The sequence below is a fragment of the Pinus tabuliformis genome, chromosome 8 (genome assembly GCF_031772625.1).
Source record: "Pinus tabuliformis cultivar Carrire ecotype Pingquan chromosome 8, CPIR1, whole genome shotgun sequence".
Taxonomy (NCBI): domain Eukaryota; kingdom Viridiplantae; phylum Streptophyta; class Pinopsida; order Pinales; family Pinaceae; genus Pinus; species Pinus tabuliformis.
The window spans coordinates 1,496,460,130-1,496,481,274 of NC_142294.1; the positions used below are offsets into that span (position 1 = coordinate 1,496,460,130).

Consider the following 21,145-nt stretch of genomic DNA (forward strand, 5'->3'; position numbering starts at 1 on the left):
TGCTAATAAGCTTGTTGTTCTGCAGGCACAACAAACTGCCAAGCAGTGCCTCCTGATAATTCTTTTTCATAGGCAGCTCTGGTTAGGAAAGGAGCACCTTCCAAACCATGGACCTCCTCCTCTTCAAACGTCTCTTCTTTCATGACTATATTCTGTAAAAGGGTCTTCACCCTTTGATATTCATTTGCAACTTTAATTGTTTGCAAAATCTGCAAATGCTCACTTGTCCCTCTATATGGATTTGGAGCTGGAAGAGAAAAGGAACAATGAGCTCTTGCTTGTTCAGAATACTGCTCAGCTTTTAGTTTAGAAACTTCAGAGGCCAAAAACTCAATCATCCTAGCTATTTCATCAATCTCAGCCTCTGAGGATGATGAGGACTCCCCTCCCTAACTTCTCCTTTCAGCATCACCTTCAAGCCTTTCTGCAGCAATGATATTTGCTTCTACTTCAAAGGCTGCAGCTTGCATATCAACCAAAGAAGCAGATCTTATTTCTCTTAACAGGAGGCATAACTAAGAATCGAAGGCATTAGCATAAGTTATCATGGCAGAAGCAAGAGTGGGTCTGACTTTAGCTGGCATTTTGTTGTACATATGATTGAATCTGATGTTAAATTCAGACAGCAGCTCACCATCTTCTCTCTGCAAGTTCCCAAATTTATCGTGATAAAAGAGCAGGTCTTTATTGTTTCCCCAGTGCTTTAAAAACACATCATCTAGAGCATCAATGTCTGCAATAGACCTAGGGGGTAAATTTCTAAACCATTTTCTAGCTTCCCCATCTAGGCTTTGAACAAAAACCCTCATCTAGACATCCTCTTCATTGATATCCAGGTTATCAGCATAACTATAAAATGCCTCTAAATTCTCTTCAGCTGATATTTCTTCTGCACCAGTAAACTTTGGCATAAATTCTTGATAATCTCCTGCAGGCATGGCATTCAAAGGGGTAGGCAAGACTAAGGGTCCATACCTAGCAGCAACTATTCTTTCTATCTTTGTGAGAGCTTGCTGACCTGCCATGACTGAGGTATATGAAAGGGATACTGGTGGACTGAGTGGAATGAATCAATGAAAAGAATGACAAAAACAGAGGAATACGATGGACAGCATGAAAGCTTCTTTCTACTGAGGACTGAAAGGAAAATGAATGACTAAGGAGCTGAATGAATCTTTCAAGGTATTTCTACACTGGCAGAGACACATAAAAATTCTTTAAGGCTTACCTAACCCTGATGCTGCTTTCTGCAAAGTTTTTCTTCTACTTAACGGTCTTCTCAAGATCAGGAACTTGTCAACTGCTAATTTCTGAAGATATCTGCGAGTAGGCCTCACCAGTTGCACCAAAACTTCAATGTGGAGTAGTGAAAGGTTGGTCTTCCTCCAACGGAGTTGCCAGATGGATGATTACAACTAGAAACTGTGTTCAAACCTTCTCTGTCATCAAATCTTGAAGTTGTGTCATTCTCCCAGGGAAGTTGAGCTTCAATCTCCTCTCCCCCACAACGACGCCAATTAATGTTATCACCCCAAGAAACTCTCCTAGTTTGTATATCGGAGTTGCTTGGGAACATTATAAAGTCATCAAAATGATGGAACAATGGTGGATGAATGAGACAAATGCTGCATATTCAAGCCAGATAACCACTCCTACTATGCTTGACCCCAGACATGGGTGAACACCCCGAGACTACAAGGCTTTTAACCACCAATTACTCACAGTTTAAACAAATTTTGATGATGGAGAAGACTGACCACACCAGCAGATGCACAGGACCCTATGATGGCCAGCTGCAACTAGTTAAAAGGTCTGTAAATTATGTTTTCTAATACACAGACCGGATGACAGCTCTGTGGCATTAAAACAACAGAAACCTGCAAACAAATTCAAAGATACATGCTAAATCCTAACACAGAGGTTGGATGACAGCCCCTCTAATGCTAAACATTTAACAACACATGAATAAATGCAAAACAGGAACAACCTGGAACAAGAAGAAGAAGTGGACAATGAGCAATTAGCAGCAAAAGAAGCTTGCATTAGCTGGAAATGAAGACCAGACGCTGCAGGTATCATAATAGTTACGGTCTCCAGAAGTTGAAGCTTACAATAGAATAACACTCATCAACCTATTACATTGTGTTTCTAGGTATATATAGAGGCTGATTACAAAATATCTTTGCTATGCCAAGCTTGGAGGTGTCTTAATGGACCACCAACCGCATTTACAATTAGATATGGTCTCTGACACAGTATTCTAATTTTAATGGACAAAATCAGCCTTTTTAGATATTCTGAAGTCCTTCTCGGGCAGCTGGAGTAAATTGTGGATGAAATTCCACGCCTGATAAATGCTCTTCACTACTCGAGGTTATCCTATTCGTCCTTCGGCCATGCTGTCTTTAAATGCAGTGTTGAGATATTAACTGTGCAGGTACCAGATGATGGCTTCCTTCTTCCTTAGCGAGCTCAAGACAGTCAAAAGGAAATTAGATTTCATGGCGGGAGAAAGAGCAGGCCGGGGATAAATCTCAGCCATGGGATCGCAGAGATCAAAGGCGAAGATTGCTGGCGGAAGGAATCGGGAAGAACAGGCAGAGTGAATAAAAACCGTTGGATCGTAGAGACCAACGGCTGTGATCAACTGACGGGGATTATCAGGATGACACGTGGGTGATTGAATATGGGCCGTCGGATCTGGGCGCATCAAATCTGACGGTGATCACACACAAAAGATGCGCGATACTTAAATGGTGGGAGAATGGCAGTTTTATTGGTGGGTGGTTTCCCTGCACCGCCTTTGGGCCTTGATTGTACACAGAGGCGCGATCCTGTAATATGGCGCCACGTGGTAGGCAGGTCCGGTGGGAAACTGCCTTCCCTGCTGCCTAACAAATGCGCAAGTTACAAGAGTGGGGCTTACAACTACCGTCGATCTGGCGATGGACGGTTAGATGGCAAGGAAGGAGCGCAAATTTTAATGTGTGGGCAAAAGAACAATGATCGTTAGATCGTAGGTGATTGACAGTGGAGATTTAGCAAATGATGAAAGGCTATATGGGCGCGATTACATGATTTAAGCGCCCGGGGACTAAGGAAAAGGGGCTACAAGGCAGTATGGCCTTGGCGCCCAGGAGTTAAATGAAGATAGGTTTAAACAGAGTTTAAATAGGTTAATGGGGTTTATAGGGAAATTCGGCCGAAAACAGAGGTAGCAGGGGTTAAACAAAAGTGAGTTTACACAGAGATTTTGGAATAAAATAGGGATAACGAGGGTTATGAGAATTTAAGAACCTTTTAAGCATAATGCAACATGGAAAATCTGTCTTTTACCCCCAACTGCTCAAATTTGTAGCAGAGCTAACAGGTAGTTATTGCAATACAATAAGGGAAGCAATATTTGATAATTAGGGTCCTTAGAGTAGGATATCCCCATAAGGGAGCTTTGAAATAAATTTTTGTTCCTTGAACAAAATGGGAGTAGATAGTTAGAACCAAATATTGACATTGTTAATAATATTTGAAGATGAAAATCCATAAATTATGTTATTGCAGGAAACAACTCGGAGGGGGGATCATTTGATTAGTAGTATTAGGAAATATTTAAATATTGACATTTTTCCATTGTTGACTCTGTGGGACTTTCAGATAGAATGATCACTAGATGGCGGTTGAGTTTATTCCAGACAAATTCATTTGTGCTTTCAGGTCCATGCACAAAATTCTACAGTAAGAGTCTCGAAATACCCATAATTGGCATGAATGTGTACAAACCAGTTTTGATAATATCAGTATCTACAAAATATCAATGAGGATCCTTAAAACATCTTTTCGGCAATATCAGTGAAAATATCAACAAAATATCGAAAAAAAAATGCATAATATATTCATTTTTTTTCCATATTTTTAGACATATAAAGCAACAACAACATGAAATAAACACATTGGCACATAAATATGAAGAACACATTGATATATATGATGTACTGGATGTCAAATAAAAATGTTACATCAAAGGCGATACCAAATCCTTCTGATCATTGATAATTGTCCAATCAAGGACTTAAATTTGGAGAACCAATAATAAATAATATTACATATATAAAATTATCTCATCATCATGAGGTATATGTAGTAAAACAAAAAAAAAATTGCAAGTAACTATCTAAGATCAGTGCCCTGTCCCCCTTTCATGAGAAAATATGATGGGTTGTTTTCTAGGCCTACCCCTAGCAATAGAAGGCCCTAGCCCTGCACCTAATGTCAAATGATGACGGTTGGGTATGGATATGTGTTATGCTATATCTGTAGTAGATGGTGTTGTCATTGTTTCTCCCACAATATCCTCCTCCTCCTCCTCCTACTTCTCCTCCCTTGAGTCCTCCTCCTCTTTCTATCCTAGTACTAATGGTTCCTCCTCTAACCATGTAGGTGACTCCTCCATGATGGGCACCTCTGAATCCACCCTTCATTTAGACAATATGCCAATATTGTCTAAGGAAATGACATCCACATCCAATGGTTTCTCTATTTGCTTCACTCGTAGTCAGAGATTGTAATGCACATACACCAAATCATTAAGTCATGAGAACTCCAACTTGTAAGAGTGTTAAAAAAGTTAATGAGTCTTGACACTTGAGGGTCATAAAATACAATGATTGTAATTGCTCAATTGAAGGTTGAAGCTCAAAGTTATACATGTTTCACTTCTTTGAGTGTATTTTCTCAAATATACTCTAATTACGCTCACACCCTGAAGAGCTACAAGTCTGATGCAAGACTCCTATGGAAAATTTACGCAAATTTGGTGCCCTTACACCATAGCTTCGCCACCAAACATCTACAAACAAATAAAGAAAAATAAATAAAAACTTAAAACATAATTAAATTTCAAATAAAACATAATTGCATTTAAAAAATCTAGAATTATAAATTAGTAAATTGAAAATTCTAATGAGTCGTGACTTGTCACTTACGTGGCATGAAGAGGTTCCTTTCACGAATAACAACATCAAAGCCAAATAGGAAAACAAATTCCTGATACATTTTTATCTCCCAATTGATTTTTCTATGAAGCTCTGAATCATGTACCTTCCTGTGAATAAAAGTGTGGAACCCTTCCATCATCTTGCCATTAAAATCAAAGCCACTTTTGTATGAAAATGTGGGGTTGAGGAAGAGTGATGTTGCATGAATGGGTTGATGAGGCATCACTATCCACCAATTATCAATCACATCCCATAACATCATTTGTCTATTAAACCCATCAGAACCCTTGTCTGCATAATAAGCATGAATGGTCTCCTTGGCCCTATCCATGGTCTCATACAAATAAGTCATTGAAGGCTTATCCCCATCTACCAATCTCAAAACCTTTACTATAGGTTCACTAACTGAACACACTTCTCCTACTCTTTTCCAAATTGTGTCAGCGTACACTTATTGTAATGGCTCTACCATCTTATCCCCTGTTGTATCTACAGTCACCCCACTCATCAGAAACATGCTGAAAAATATAGCAAGAAAGTCTTAATTTGACTCAGCCTTGGTCAAGTTGAGAAAATTAGAATTCCACATCAGTAGACGACATGGAGTTAGTTAATTTGTGTGACATGTGTCTTGTCACTTAGTTAGCTCAGTAAACTTCAGTTAGAGGGATTGGATTTCAACTAAGCATGTGTGATTGCTAATTTTCAGCAATCAAGGTCAGTTATTTCAAGTTGTTTTAAGTTAAACTAGTTCTGATCGTTGATAGAAATAATGGAATCTCAATTGTGTAGTGGTAAAGTAGTCTAACTCAGTGAACATCTAGTTAACTGATCAATCATACCAAAATAGCTAGTTCATGAAAATAAATTGAGTTCCCAAGCTGAGGTGGAGATTCCAAGGTAGTGTAACATCAATTGTAGAGTAGCCTTAAGTGTACAGATGTTGCATGTAGTCGGAGGATCAACCTTGGAAATTGCACAATCAATTGAACGAAAATTCCTAAGTAATAAGGGCCTAATTCATAAGGATTTATGCAAGGAAATAGGGGCTCAAGCATAGGCAGGAATTGATTAAGTCTAGGTTAGAGCTTCTCATTGAGAAGTGAGATAGGTTATTCACTTGCAGGTTGAGCTTAGAGCGAGCTAGAAATTTGAATACACTCTCTATTCATCTAACTAATGAAAGCATGCTTAAGGGGTTTTTAGCAATTACTTTTCCCTAGAAAAATATTGTGCAATTCTATTATTTCTTATTGCATGTCAGAGATTGTTGTTCCAAATTGTGAATTAATTTCCACAGAATAGTAGAGTAGAATTGTGTATCTTGATTTAGATTGAAATGCATTGAGAAGTTGCAACTCCACACCACATTTCTACATGATATCATAGCAATATTGATATTAGAACAAGAATTTTTAAGTTGTTCCTTAGGAGGTTTGAATTTACAGCTTCAATTTAGCAAGGTATCTTCAAAGTTGGGAAGATGACCTTCAACAGGCTGAGATTAGAGTATTCCTTGGAAGGAAACTCAAATTACATTGCATGGAAAAATTTCATGGAGGAGGTACTTGATGACAACGGATTGCTAGAGTATGTCAAGACATACATTGCAAAACCAGGATCACATAATGCCCAAACCTAGCTCAATGGAAGAAAGATGTAGCCGAGTTGAGGAGAATCATCTTTGAGGGAGTGTGAGACCACATTGTCTCAAATATCCATGGGAAAGAAACTCCTTTCGAAATGTGGAAGGAACTAATAGATTTTTTCAATAATAAAGTGGCCATAGAAATTTAGCCCTCAAAGACAAACTTTGAAATATTAAGATACAAAATAATGACACTATTTCGTAGTATCTCAGCAGATTTACACAAGTTCATGATGAGCTTACAGGGGTTGGTGTGAACGTTGCAAAAGATGACTTGGCAATCCTAGCTCTTCTAGGCCTTCCCAAAAGTTGGCATAGCTACCAGGAATTGGTGAAGAGGAGGGAGAAATTACAAAATTTGGAGCGCTTGTGGTCCGATTTGGTAAAAGAAGAGATTAGGCGGAATACCAGAGATGGAACTTCATCCAAGGGCAAGAATGAATAAAATTTTGCATTGGTAGGAAAGGGAAAGAAATGAAAAGGGAAGAGATATCAAACCAAACCAGAACCCAGCTAAGGGGCAAGAATAAATACTTGTCCAAAATAAAGTGCTTTAATTGTCATGAATTTGAGCACTATGCGATGAAGTGTCCATACAAAAGTATAGCAAGAACCGATGAGGAGAAGTAGGTTAAGATTTAGCTTCATATTTTGAGCTTGACATCACCCTTATCACATGCATGGCCAACACGGTGATGGGGAGTGTATGGTAGTTGGACTCTGGTGCCTCGTTCCACATGACAGGATGTAGGTATTTTTTTAGTGACCTGGAGGAGAAATATATCCATATGCATATTGAGTTTGGGGACGACGAAAGGTACGGTGCTACTGGAATTGGTACAATAACATTTCAGATGGAGTCAGGGTCCTCTCTTCACCTCAAAGATGTCATGTTTGTGCCAGGCCTAAAGAAGAATCTCATCTATATATTAGTTTTCGAAGACCATGGTTATGATGTAATATTCAACAAAGGGAAAGAATTCCTAAGACACATATCCATTGGATAGGTGAAGCAGATTGGGTTTTGTGTGAAGAACTTGTATAAACTTGATGTTGAAGATTGTTTTTCATTAAGTAGTAAGGCAGAAAAAGTGCAGAGTCATGATATCAGTGAGCTCTCGCATAGGAGATTGGGCCATTTGCATCATGATGCCTTTTATCAAATAACCATTGGCCTCCCTAAAGGAGAAATTGAGTAGCAGGATGTCTACAAAGGTTGTACTTTTGGGAAGTATGTAAAATCCACATTCCATGATCAAGAGAAAAAAGAACATTTTTTCTTGGAAACAGTCCACTCTAATGTTTGTGGACCTTTCTCGATAGCCTCCACTACCAAACAAAAATATTATGTTATTATTATTGATGATTTCTCAAGGAAGTGTTGGATATTATTCATGCAAAAGAAGGATAAGACATTCTCCAAGTTTGTAGAATTCAAGGCAATAGTTGAGAAAGAGACCAACAAGAAGATGAAGGCTCTCATGAGCGGAAATGGAGGTGGGTATGTTTCGAATGAATTCAAGAATTTATGTGCGAAATAAGGAATTCAAAGAGAGATGACAACACCCCATAACCAATAAAATAATGGGGTAGCTAAGAGAAAGAACCAGAGCATTACTGGAGTTGCGAAAGATATGCTACATGACCAAGGCTTTCCATTGAATTTGTAGGCTGAGGCATGTAACACAACAGTCTACTTTCAGAACTGGAACCATCATCGGATTCTTGGTATGATTACACCAGAGGAGGCTTTCTCAGGGAGAAAGTCGGATGTGTCTCACTTAAGAATTTTTATAGCCTTTGTTTACTGCCATGTCTCCAAAGATTCAAGAAATAAAATCGAGTCAACAACAGACTTGGGAGATTTTGTGGTATACCCCAAAACTACACTTAATTACCGTGTGTACCTACCTTCCCTCAAAATGACCTTTGTTCGAAGGGGTGTAAAGTTTGATGAGTTATATCTTGAGAGGGAACTTCAGATGCAACCAGAAGAGGAGATTTTAGCTCCAAAGCAGGAGCCTCAAAAAGTTGTCGAGCAAACACAAATTGAGGATCAGAGAGGAGGAAGAGTTGAGACATCCACTCAAGAAGAACCATCTAGAGAAGGAAAAAAAGAACCAGAGAAGCTAATAGATTACTGAGGAAGAATGTAGGAGCTCCTTCAAATTTGTGCAGGAAAATGAGGTCACCTTAGAGGTACATTGTCTACATGGATTTAACGACTAAGCTTGTAGAGACTGAGCCATCCTCTTTTGAGGAAGAAGTGGAGAAACATATTTAGGTTTATGTTCAGAGTGGAATAATATGAATCCATTGTAAATAACAGTGTCTGGGAAGTGGTCCCAAGACCAACAGATAAATCAGTTGTGGGTTTGAGGTGGATCTTTAAGGTTAAGCATGCAACAAAAGGAAGCATAGAGAAGTATAAGGCCACATTTTTTTCCAAATGATGCTCTCAAGTTGAGGGAATTGACTATGAGGAAACCTTTTCTCCCGTAGCAAGGTATTCATCCATTAGATCAATCCTTGCATTGGATGCATAGATGGGGTTGAAGATCCACCAGATGGATGTAAAAACAACATTTTTCAATGGAGTTATTGAGGAGGAGGCGTACATTAAGTAACCAAAATCTTTTGCGACATTTGATTGGGAGTCTCATGTGTGCATACTCAAGCAAGCATTGTACGACCACAAACAAGCACCCGGGCTTGGTACATCAAGTTCGATAGTTATCTCACTAGTTTGGGCTTCACCAAAAGTGAAGTGGTTGTGAACTTGAATCATATCTTGGTATAAAGTAAATTTCTTATCATTGTTTTATATGTTGATGATTTAATATTGATAGGTGATGAGAAGTTGATCATCTCTTGCAAAAAGGACCTTGCAAGGGAATTTGAGATGAAGGACATGGTCTCATCCACTACTTCCTTGGGTTGGAAGTATGGCAAGGTGCTGGGGAATTGTTTGTATCTCAAGGAACGTATCCCAACGAGATACTACAAAGATTTTTGATGGAGAGTTGTAAGCCTGTGGAGACGCCTCTATCGACCAATTGGAGGAAGGAGGATGTCACTTCAGGTAGAGAAGTGGATGCCACCATTTATCAGCAACTAGTGGGTTCACTAATGTATCTTGTGAACACACTACTAGATATGTGTTATGTAGTCAACTAGTTGAAACAAGCTATGGTTAGGCCACCCAAATTATATTGGAAGGTAGCTAAGCATGTTTTATGGTACTTGAGAGGCACTACCCATTATGTGTTATGGTACAGACAGATAGAGGGAGTAAAGATCTGTGGCTTCACAGATGCAAATTGGGTAGGGAGTCCACCTGACTGAAAGAGTACATGAGGTGGAATTTTCATTCTTAGGTTTGTCGAGGCACTACCCATTATGGATTATGGTACAAACAAAAAAGGGAGTGAATTAGTGTGTCTTCATAGATGAAAATTGGGTAGGGAGTCCATCCGACCGAAAGAGTACATCAGGTGGAATTTTCATTGTTGGTACTTTCGTGGTTTCTCAATACATTAGAAAGCTAAAATTGGTGGCACTTAGCTCAGTAGAAAAATAATACATGGCTACATGTCAACTAGCATGTTAGGAATCTGGATGAGAAAGATACTTATGGGATTGTTTGGTTAGATGATGGTGTTGGGTTGTGTTATATTCTTTCCACGACTAGCCGTCGTAGTTAACTAGGGGGTTAGAGTGGGGGCGGAGCCCCCCCCTTCATTGCGCTGATTGCGTAGCGGGGGGGGTCATAGGGGGTTTGAGGGGTGCGAGTAGCCCCCCTCTATGGGGTCTGGGGCAGCTCCCTGGAAATTTTTTTTTTTGGACCCTATATTAGGTTGGGCGGACCTACCTATGGTTTTGTGCATGATTTTCGCACATGGTTTTTGGACGTGATGGTTTTCAGTCCATGGTTTTGGATGTGATGGTTTTCGGTCCATGGTATTGGATGCTTCGGCATGTATAAATATGTATTGTAACATTGAAAGGAAAATAATAAAAAATCAAGTTGGTAATCCCAGTTTTGGGATCCAGGGAAAATGTCTGTGTATATGTGTTGTATGTGTTATGCTCTCGCATTGTTTATTTTATGTGTTTTAGAATTCGTATGTAGGTAATTTTTGTACGAGGTTAAAACCTACAGATGGATCCAACTGTGATATATTATGATAATCATAGTTGCATTAAGCTCTCTAAGAATATGATATTTCACGATTGATCCAAGCATATAGATATCCGGTATCACCATTTACGAGACTGTGTGCAAAGGTAGATAATGTTGCTACAATACATTCCGACAGAGGAAGAACATGTTGACATCTTGACAAAGGCTTTTTCAAGATGGAAGTTTGAATTCCATAGGTGTAGGATAAGGCTGGCTGATAATCCCTTTCTTACCGAGAGGGAGTGTTGAAAAATGCAGCAAAAAAGTTTCAATTTGACTTTACCTCATTCAAATTGATAAAATTCGAATTTCCACATCAATAGACAACTTGGAGGTAGTTAACTTGTGTGACATAGCTCTTGTCACTTAGTTAGCCTAGTAAAATCAAGTCAGAGGGCTTGGAGTTTAGTTAAGCAAGTGTGATTGCTAATTTGTAGCAATGAAGGTCAGTTATTTCAAGTTGTTTTCAGTTAAACTAGTTCTAACTATTGATAAAACTAGTGGAAGGCTAGTTGTGTAGTGGGACAATAGTCTAACTCAGTCATCATTCAGTTGACTGATCAATCAACCCAAAATAGCTAGTGCATGTAGAGAGTTCGAGTTCCCGAGCTATGGTGGAGATTCCAAGGCAGTTTAATATCAGTTGTAGACTATTATTGAGTGTATATGTGTTGCATGCAGTCAAAGGATCAACCTTGGGAATTCCATAATCGATTGGAGGAAAATTCCTAAATAATAGGGGCTTAATTCCTCAGGATTTGTGAAAGGAAATAGGGGCTCAAGTAAAGGTATAAATTGACTAAGTCTGGGTCAGAGATTCTCATTGAGCAGATAGATAGGGTATTCACTTGCAGGTTGAGCTTAGAGTGAGCTAGCAATCATAATACATTCTCTATTCATCAGATTAATGCAAGCAAGCTTAAGGTGTTTTTAACATTTGGTTTCCCCTAGAAACATATTGTGCATGTGTTTTACTTGTTAGTGCATGTCTAATAGTTTTGTTCTAAATTATGAATTAATTTCCACAGAGTAGTAGAGTTGAATTCTGTCTCTTGATTTAGATTAAAAATTTCTTGAGTAGTGGCAATTCTACACCCTATTTCTACAAAACAAACATTTTATTCAACTCAAATTGGCATTGAAGAAAAGACTGAAGAGTAATAAAGTTGGTGGCAAAATGTGTGATTACAAGATGTCGCAACTCCTTGTTTTTGGTGTATCTCCTCATGAGTCTAAGAAGAAAAAACATGGTTATATAGAAACTTGGGGATGTTCCTAGCCATATCAATCACCTCCTTGATGAAGGAGAGTTTCCCCATATCCTGAAGCAGCAAATTGATACAATGTGTTGCACATGGAGTCCAGAACAATGTGCAGTGTCTGTCCATAAGCATCCTGCTAGCATCTAATTAGTTGCATTATTTGTTATGACTTGCACCACATTCTGCACACCAATATCTCGAAAAAACCCATCTAACAACTCACATATCAATGTTGCATCTTTTATATGTGCTTATGCATCCACTGATTTAATAAACATGGTACATTCAGGATGATGTACCAATGAATTTATACGGGTCGTACCCTTCCTATCTGTCCAAGCATCAGACATCACTGTGTATCTAGAAACCTCTTATGTTTGCTTCAATCCACCAATCTAGAGTTGATTTCCTACTTTTATGCTTGAAGGATTGAGCCCCGCAACTCCTCATATGTAGCATTTTTTTACCCTGGGCCCACAATAGCAATAGCATCACACATTGGATGCCAAAATGGATTGTTTTTGGTAATGTTAAGAGGTAAGTCAATCCAGAAGAGACACCTCCCCATAACTTTGTTTGCTTCTTGCTTCCTTTTTTTTTAACAATTGACTTTATGGAAAGTTGTGCTCCACATCTAGTTCATGGAACAAAAAATATTGGCCTACCACTCCCAGTAACATCAGTAGGTAATGTTTTGGAGCTCCTCCCATACTCTTAGACTCAATCTTAGAAGCATATATCCCTGAAGATTTTCCTACACATTCAACCTTGTTTCTTTCTACCTCTTCTTCCTTTTTGTATTTTTCATCCATTGCTTCAAGTGTAACTCTTATAAGATCCATGCTAGAATTATTACAAAGCCCAACATCATGTCCAAGGAGTCTATCCAGATGGTATTTCAATCGCATAACCCCTCCTGTCATCTTGTCCCCATACAATTTTCCTTTGAGATATGCATGATTTGTCCCACCATTAGGTTCCCCATACTACTAAAATGGGTCCAAGAGATTTGGCATGTTTGTAGTGGATTAATGGACAACATCAAAATTCAAACCTAGGGCACTAAAAAGACAAAAAAATGGCATTAAACCCCCATATACAAAAAATAAGAGCCACCTCACCTCGATCAGGGCGTGTACTGGGGGCTGGAAAGGACGGCGAATAGGCATGATAGTTATGAGGAGTAATGAAAGGGTACCCTCCACTGCCCCCCACATGCTCATGGTGATGGGTGCGGTAGCCTCCTGCATGCATACTAGTAGAGATGATCGGAAAGGTGGCGAGCATGGCAAGGACAAGGTGGGAGGTGTTGTAGGTAAGGAAGGACAGGGGAGAGGTTATGGCATGATAGATTGTGGAGTTAAGGGAGTTCAGGGGAGTGATAACCATTTTGCTGCGAACGTTGGTGGGATGTAGAGCACTAGACCAAGGAGGCGAAGGTATCGTTGACGACAACAGAGGAATGAATTCAAGTATGTTTCTTGGTCCTGCAATTCTCTTGTTATGGAAACTCTATTTGTTAATGGATGGAGGGTATGAGAGAATCCAGGGGAGGGGAATTGGGTGGCTAGCCAGGGAGTACACCGCAAACTTTGATTGGTTGCTATCTGGTTCATTGTTCTGGCATGGAGAGTCCTAAGAGTCAACCTTGTCAGTGGATGGGAAGCCTCTCTTGAGAGCAGTAGAGTGAATCTACATGACTGTCTGGGTGGAGTGGAAGAAGAACTGTAATGGGGAAGGGAAGGCATGAGGGAAAGCCGAAGAGTGGCACAGCTCAAATGGGAAGAGGGGAACGGGAAGGTCCAACCATGTTAGGGAACCCCTGACGAGGCAGAGGGGAATGGGAAGGCTCACCTGTGCATGGGCACTCTTGCTTGACTGTGAGAGGGTTGTGTCAACAGAACTGTGTATGAGTGGTAGCGAGAAGGGCGTAGAGAGCAGCGAGATAGGACAAGGTAGCCGGCCTCGTTTCTTGAATGAGCGGTCACCCAATCTACGTCTATCTCTGATAGTATTAGGGATAAGCAAAGGAATATGTGTAACGATGGTATTGAAATTCAACACCAGAGGTTAACACATTGTTCCTTGGAATAGGGAGTGGAGAAAGCAGAGATGGCTCGTCCGGCAAGAGGAAGAGGGCATGGAAGACGTGGGAGGGAGCCTACAAGGAAAATGGCCCAAGCACCTCGGAACCAAGAAGAGGATGGAAACCGGTAGAACATCTCATCAGTGAAGCTACGACAATCTACAAAGAAGGAATGGATGGTGGTATCCGTAAGTTGTTGGAAGAATGAGAAGGAGAAATTAAACAGGAAGTCATGACCGAGGAGGAGATTGAGATTTGGAGGATTTTAATCCCAAACCCCGGAATACTAGAGGCAGAATATCCCAGTTTAAACAAACCCTTTATCTATATTGGCTTATGAAGAGCCTAATGGGGAAGGTGATGGAGAAAATATCAGTGGGGATGGCACTGACCATCCAAGATATGCCCAACTATAAAAAAGATTTGCAGCAAATTCAATTTCAGCTTCACAAGCAGGACATCCACCTGGACAGAATTCAAAGGCACATCCCTTGCATCATCAAACTAGCTGAGATGCCTGGTGATTCTGCCAAGGACTCGACACCAGTCGAGTCAGCTTTAGAAGAGCAGTAGGAATAGCCAGTTAATCTAGGCACTTTTTGTTTATGCAGGTAACATTTACTTTAAAAATATGCATGCTTATGATAGATAGACATATAGAGTCCTACCATGAAACTGATACTTATCTAGCTTGGTTAAAAAGGTTAATACTTTATTGTTTTTGGATGGCGTATAACAAGGATAGGTGGCCAACAGACTTGGTTTCCCACTGGGCAAGTTGAGGCCACCTATCTCATATATGTGGTGTAAATTTGTTGTTTATAAATAGAAAACGAAGGACCTGCCAATCTTAACAAAACAAAAAAAAAAGATTCACCTCATTTAAAAAATCATTTTTTTACTACATTATTTGCAATAAAAAATGGTAATAATGGGGTGCATAAGAAAGTTTGAAAAAAAATGAAGCTTGTTGTCTAAATATGGAGAAAACCTTTGCATTGGTTCATGGGCATGAAAATGATAGAAAACGACCAAAAAACAAAGAAGCAAAATGTTGGTAGGAAAAGAGGCAAGAAAGCATAAGCCTAAATCTATGAAAAAAACCATTAACATAGGGGTTTTTAAGAACATGTTTGTTAATGGAAGAAATGAATTTTGTCTCACTGATCTTAAATATTTAATGATTGATCCACACAAAAAAAATATTTGGTGATGATAATGGTTGTTTGATCCTCAATCCCTTCTTGAAAACCACCACAAAGCTCTTCCCCTTCCTTCTCCAAGAATGACAAAATAAAATAACTAATTAAAACCAAAAAAAAAGCTTTTGTAGTCATGACACCATGCGCCCACTGATATTTTCTATCATTGCGTGATATTTAGCCAAGATTTTGTTAACATTGTGATATTTTCAAAAGAGAAAATATTGCGTTATTTACCTGTCGACATATCATTTTCTCAAAAATCACACGATAATCGTGATATTTAATGAAATATTGCCAATATCATTAACATTGGTACAAACAATATGAAGACAAGCAAAGATTTTGGGTTTTCCAACATGTAAGGTTATGATTCTCCATGTGAAATTTAATTACCATAATATCATTAGCCTTTGTTAGGTTCCAATAGCTCTTCACGTAAGCTTTCATGTTGAACATCCAAAATTTGAGATTGTCATCATTGAGAATCCCATTAAATTTAGGCACCAAACATTTAGTGTCCAACTTGAGGGTCTGTTGACAATATGAACAATTTTGGAATAATGGATTGATATTGAGGTTTTGGTCGGGCTTGTTGGCGATGGGTGACGATTTATTGAAATATACACATATATCATGCATCATTTTAGCTTGAGATTCTTGATGTTGTTGGCCTTGATTCTATTGTTCAATAATGATGGTTTTCAACAAAAAACATTGTTGCTTATGCATTTGTTAGGCCAATATTTGGGAAAGATTGGAATCTTGGGAGTCTTATAATTCATTGGAATCTTTTATGGATCCATGGAACTTAGGAGATGTGGTAACATATAGGGTTTTGGAAAAAGGGTTGAAAAACTCAATTGACTACTCAACAAAATTATAAGAGTTCAACATATTTTGACCATAGCCCCACAACTTGGGGATATTGAAGAAAGCTTTTAGGTAGGAGGAAACTACTAAAGTAAACTAAAAATGGTGAAGCTCTTGACTCTCAATAAGCCCTGATCTTAATTCTATAATACTAAATGATATGAACATAATACCAACAATCTAAATACTCACACCCAAAAGAACATAAGAGAGAAAGCATGCAACTATTAGAGAAGATTATGGAATTGTAGACATGAAGTACACTCATTTATATTACTCTACATAAAATACAAAATTGTAAAAGAATGATCAAGTTTAACCTAGTTCTCAAATAAAATACAATACAGTGGTGGAGTAATCAACTTATACTAAATCAACTAAAAATATATATAAAAGTACAAAATAGAAAATACGTGGTAATACATATTAAGGCGGTGAATGTCAACTAAACTAAATCTTGTTAATCCTACTAACTAAGCCTCATCAATCTTAGTACTAATATTCCATGTACATGTATTTTCCCCAGTCTTTTTTATTTTTAGCAGTTTTGATGATCTATAATTGAGGGAATTTACAATCTAGTCACTTCACCAACATAGATTCTAACAGACTTGTGTTGTGATCCGTAGAATAGATATTTTCTTTCAAAATGACCTAAACATCAGTGTAACTTACACACTAGTAAATGATTAAAAATGCCAATAATAATTAGGATGTTGAGGTGTTTTCTCTATTATCTATCACTAGATAAGCAAAAGAGTGCTTATGTTTTTAGTTTCACCATCGGCCTGACTTGTTTTCTTGTGGTGCTATCATTAAGGATCAATTAAATGATTTAAGGAATGGTGCTCTAGTTTCCAACAACATATCAACCTTTGGAAATATAAATGGTGAATCCTAACTACTATATCAACAAACATCAAATTCAAATCAATTACTCTAAATTTGTTTGACAAAAAACTATACAAACAATTAGTATTGTATGCTATCAATAAAAATAAATAATGCATTTAGTGCCAGAATGTGCAATCATGACACTCCTAGACATCCATGTGAGATTCATATACATACACTTCTAATAAAGTGTATACACAAGCCTATACTTGGTCAATTAGCATGCAAAACAACAAGAAGCATTGATGGAAAGCATGCAAAGAAATTGTAGCCCTTAAGATCCTATAAAGCTCACATAACCTAACACTTTTTCGAATTTTACTGCCTACTCAATAAGAAAGGATGATAGGAAAAGTAAGTGAATTTGAAGCTGAATGGTTACACGACTTGACAACTGAAATAATCCTTAACATGATTTGTTCTCTTTATTTTTTAGTTTTGAGAACTCATTGGAACATTTCATCTTTATTCAAACAACTACATGCATCTGCTTATAAAAAAGACACGAGATGGTAGGTACTGTCAATGGTCCAAAACTTTATCACCATGATGTGACCTCAAATTGTGTTTGTCTGAAATCACTTGTAACAAATATATTTTAAGATGATTCATTCATTTTCTCCTCCACAAATAGTTAGTATGTAAGAAAAATGTAGTTGAATGATATGTTTCTTCTTAGAATTCTCTTTGCCCTTCAATTCATAATATCAGTATATGAAGTTGATTTTTTGTTTAATTGAATGGTTGTGACTATGCTACTCATCCAAAAAACTCGACCAAATTATAAGATTATATGAATGTTGTGGCTAACTAATTTGCAAGTACGAGGAAAATTATTGTGACTAAATGATATGCAGGTAAATTACAAATCAAAAATATATTATTTTGAGCTTCTATGCTATGTAAACTCAAATTGGGCTACAACATTCACAAGTTAGCCATCTTCAAAACTAAAACATTTGAATGAGATAAATTTTTGTAACAATATCGTCGTTAGCCTACTAAAGTCTAAACTTTGCGATGTAGGGTTCACAAGCCAGAAAAAGATATGATAAAAGTGTTTTAGAAATGAGTTAATGTACTAGTAGCTATATGTTTAAGTTTAATACTATTTAGTATTTTTTTCCTATAGAAAAATTAGTAAAAAATTTAAGAGATATTTCTCATATTTGTAGATGACATATGCAATAAACTTGTTAGTTTAAACTAATGCAAATAACTCATAAAAATTTGAATTTAACGACACTAAACTAGCCAAATACCCAACCCTTTGAACTATTATTATTCTATCTTATATGACCATATAACTTTATAAATAAGTCATACCCAACCCCTTTGAACTATTATTGTTCTATCTTATATGACCATGTAACTTTATAAATAAGTGATGTTTAAAAACATTACTTATTGCAAAATTATGGAAAAAGATATTAACATTGAATTGATTATTGAATGGTCATTGCAGAATATATTTTGATAATTAGTAGTGAAAATTATAAAAATTAAAATACTTTGGCAGTAACACTTAAATATTAAAATGTTTAGACTTTCTTTGGTTTATAGCTCTCTATTTCTAATGGATGCTTCATCATGCGCATACGCAGAAAGCAACGTTGGCTTTGGATCCCAGACGTCGGTTTAGGTATAATTTAGATATAAAAAGAAAAATATGGGAAATGCGTCGGAGAGACATCAGAACTGTCATTTTGAAATATCCGTGCAAAGATGTCTTTGAGAATGAGGTTAGCTGTTTGCAGGTCGGTACTCAAGTTATAAGTCATATGTAATTGTTGCATTTGTTGTTTATTTGTATGAAAATAAATAGCATTTTAAGGATACAATTTCTTTAAATCATGTCTTTTCGTTATTGCAGATCTTCAAAGATGTTACAGGTACGAAAAGTTCCCTTCTTTTGGTTTTAAATCACCTTAATCCTTCATTTGCAAGCCTTAAATAAATTATAAACGCCTTAAATAAATTATACATGTTTATAGGTGGAACACTTGAGATTAACGAGTGATTATTAGAGTATTAAGATAATTATAGATTGTAGTCATTCCGGCCAAAACAATTGATTTTGTTTTGAAATACAATGTAGGTGCGGTATATCATAGTTTCTTTGTTTTAATGTTGTTGGGGATTATTGGGTGTTAATTTTAGATAAGTGACACTGATTAGATTTAGGTTATGTCCAACCAACATGAGATAAGTCTTTATAAATTATGTTCTAAATTATAATAAAATTTATGGAATGAAAAATATTATATTTAAACTTTGTGGGTTTAGATTTAATTTTGTCTGATGTTATTGAATATTTATTTTAATTATTTTAATATGTTTAGCAAATAATTTGCATTTCATTAGTGGTGTATTAAATGTTTTATAGATTATGAAATATATCATTGAATTTATATGAAGGTATAAAATATTTAAATAGTAGGCAAATATCAATTGGCATTAATTATGATAAATATCAAGAAAACTTACTTCAAGACAGATTTTCTTATTGGAAAGATTAAAAACAAATAAAATTTGACTAAATTACAACTTCATTTTAAATTATTATTATTATTGATTAAAAAAAGAATAAATATATGTTACATATATATATATTTAAAAAAACATGTAACAAGATTCTTAACTATCAAGATTTATCCTCACTTTATCAGGAAGGTAACAAGATTCTTAACTATCAAGATTCACTCTCACTATATTATGAAGATTTGGTTAGAATATAATAATATTTTAAAATATTTTGTAGAAATTAAATCTCTAACCTCCACTTAATAATTATTAACAATTAAATTAAAATTCTAGAAATCTTATTCTAAAATAAACATATCTATAAAAAATAATGATTTACTCCCTGTATTATCAAAAAAAGAAATTGCAACCCACATTTTACCTCTTATATCATTTAAATCATTCAAATGTTATCATAATAGTTTAATCTTTTCATTTTATCCTGACATAGAACTTCAGGGAATTTACTAGACCCCTGACACTTCATGAAATATAATGTAAGTTTACCCTATCATATATTTTAAGTTTTAATGTCAGGGGTTACTTCAGGGAATTTACTAGACCCCTGACACTTCATGAAATATAATGTAAGTTTACCCTATCATATATTTTAAGTTTTAATGTCAGGGGTTTTGGAGTCTTAATTCTAGATTACTGACATGCATGGTTGTATTTTTCAGTTATTCCATAGAACTTCAGGGAATTTACTAGACCCCTGACACTTTATGAAATATAATGTAAGTTTAACCTATCATATATTTTAAATTTTAATGTCAGGGGTTTTGGGGTCTTAGTTCTAGATTACTGACCTGCATGGTACCTGCAAGGTTGTATTTTTCAGTTATTCCTGAATAAACACGGTGGATAGTTTTCTATACGCTGTTTGCCACAATCATAATGCATTACATTACTCCAGGACACGTTGTGATGAAGAATAATGTCAGAGATTTTGGGGTCTTAGTTCTAGATTACCGACATGCATGGTACATGCAAGGTTGTATTTTTCAGTTATTCTTGAATAAACACGGTGGATAGTTTTCTATACGCTGTTTGCCACAATCATAACGAATTGCATTACTCCAGGACACATTTGTGATGAAGAACAATTAGATTAAAAGTTCCTGTATCTAGACTTAGACTTGGACTTGTATTTGATGCCATTCAAACAGATATTTTTCCTTGTCATGTTCTCAACATATTTTGTGGTTCGGCTCTACTTTTGTAGTTGCCATACGATCGCTCCTGAATCGAATAAAATATTGTTATCTGTTTTTATGATCTCTTAATTAAATATGATGTTCTGGAGTGTCTTTCTAGTTTTAGATTAAATCACTTATGACTAATTATTTGAAACTCGTGAAATATTGACAATATTATTATATTCTCACCCAGAAACATTTGGCATTGGACACGCGCTGGAAAACTTGGTTAAAGAACGTGACTGGAATTCTCTAGAGCAGCTGGGAGGGGTAAGTCGAGAAAG

General features: G+C 36.8%; 1 protein-coding gene across 1 annotated transcript in view; it reads left to right on the plus strand.

The window, feature by feature from the left end:
- LOC149241495 (calcium-transporting ATPase 8, plasma membrane-type-like) overlaps positions 1-21,145 on the plus strand; it is a 650,446-nt gene that overhangs the window by 408,068 nt on the left and 221,233 nt on the right. The window contains exons 4-6 of the mRNA XM_089367532.1: positions 18,744-18,896; positions 19,013-19,031; positions 21,055-21,131. Coding sequence (XP_089223658.1) covers positions 18,744-18,896; positions 19,013-19,031; positions 21,055-21,131 — 249 coding nt within the window. The remainder of the gene's footprint in view (positions 1-18,743; positions 18,897-19,012; positions 19,032-21,054; positions 21,132-21,145) is intronic.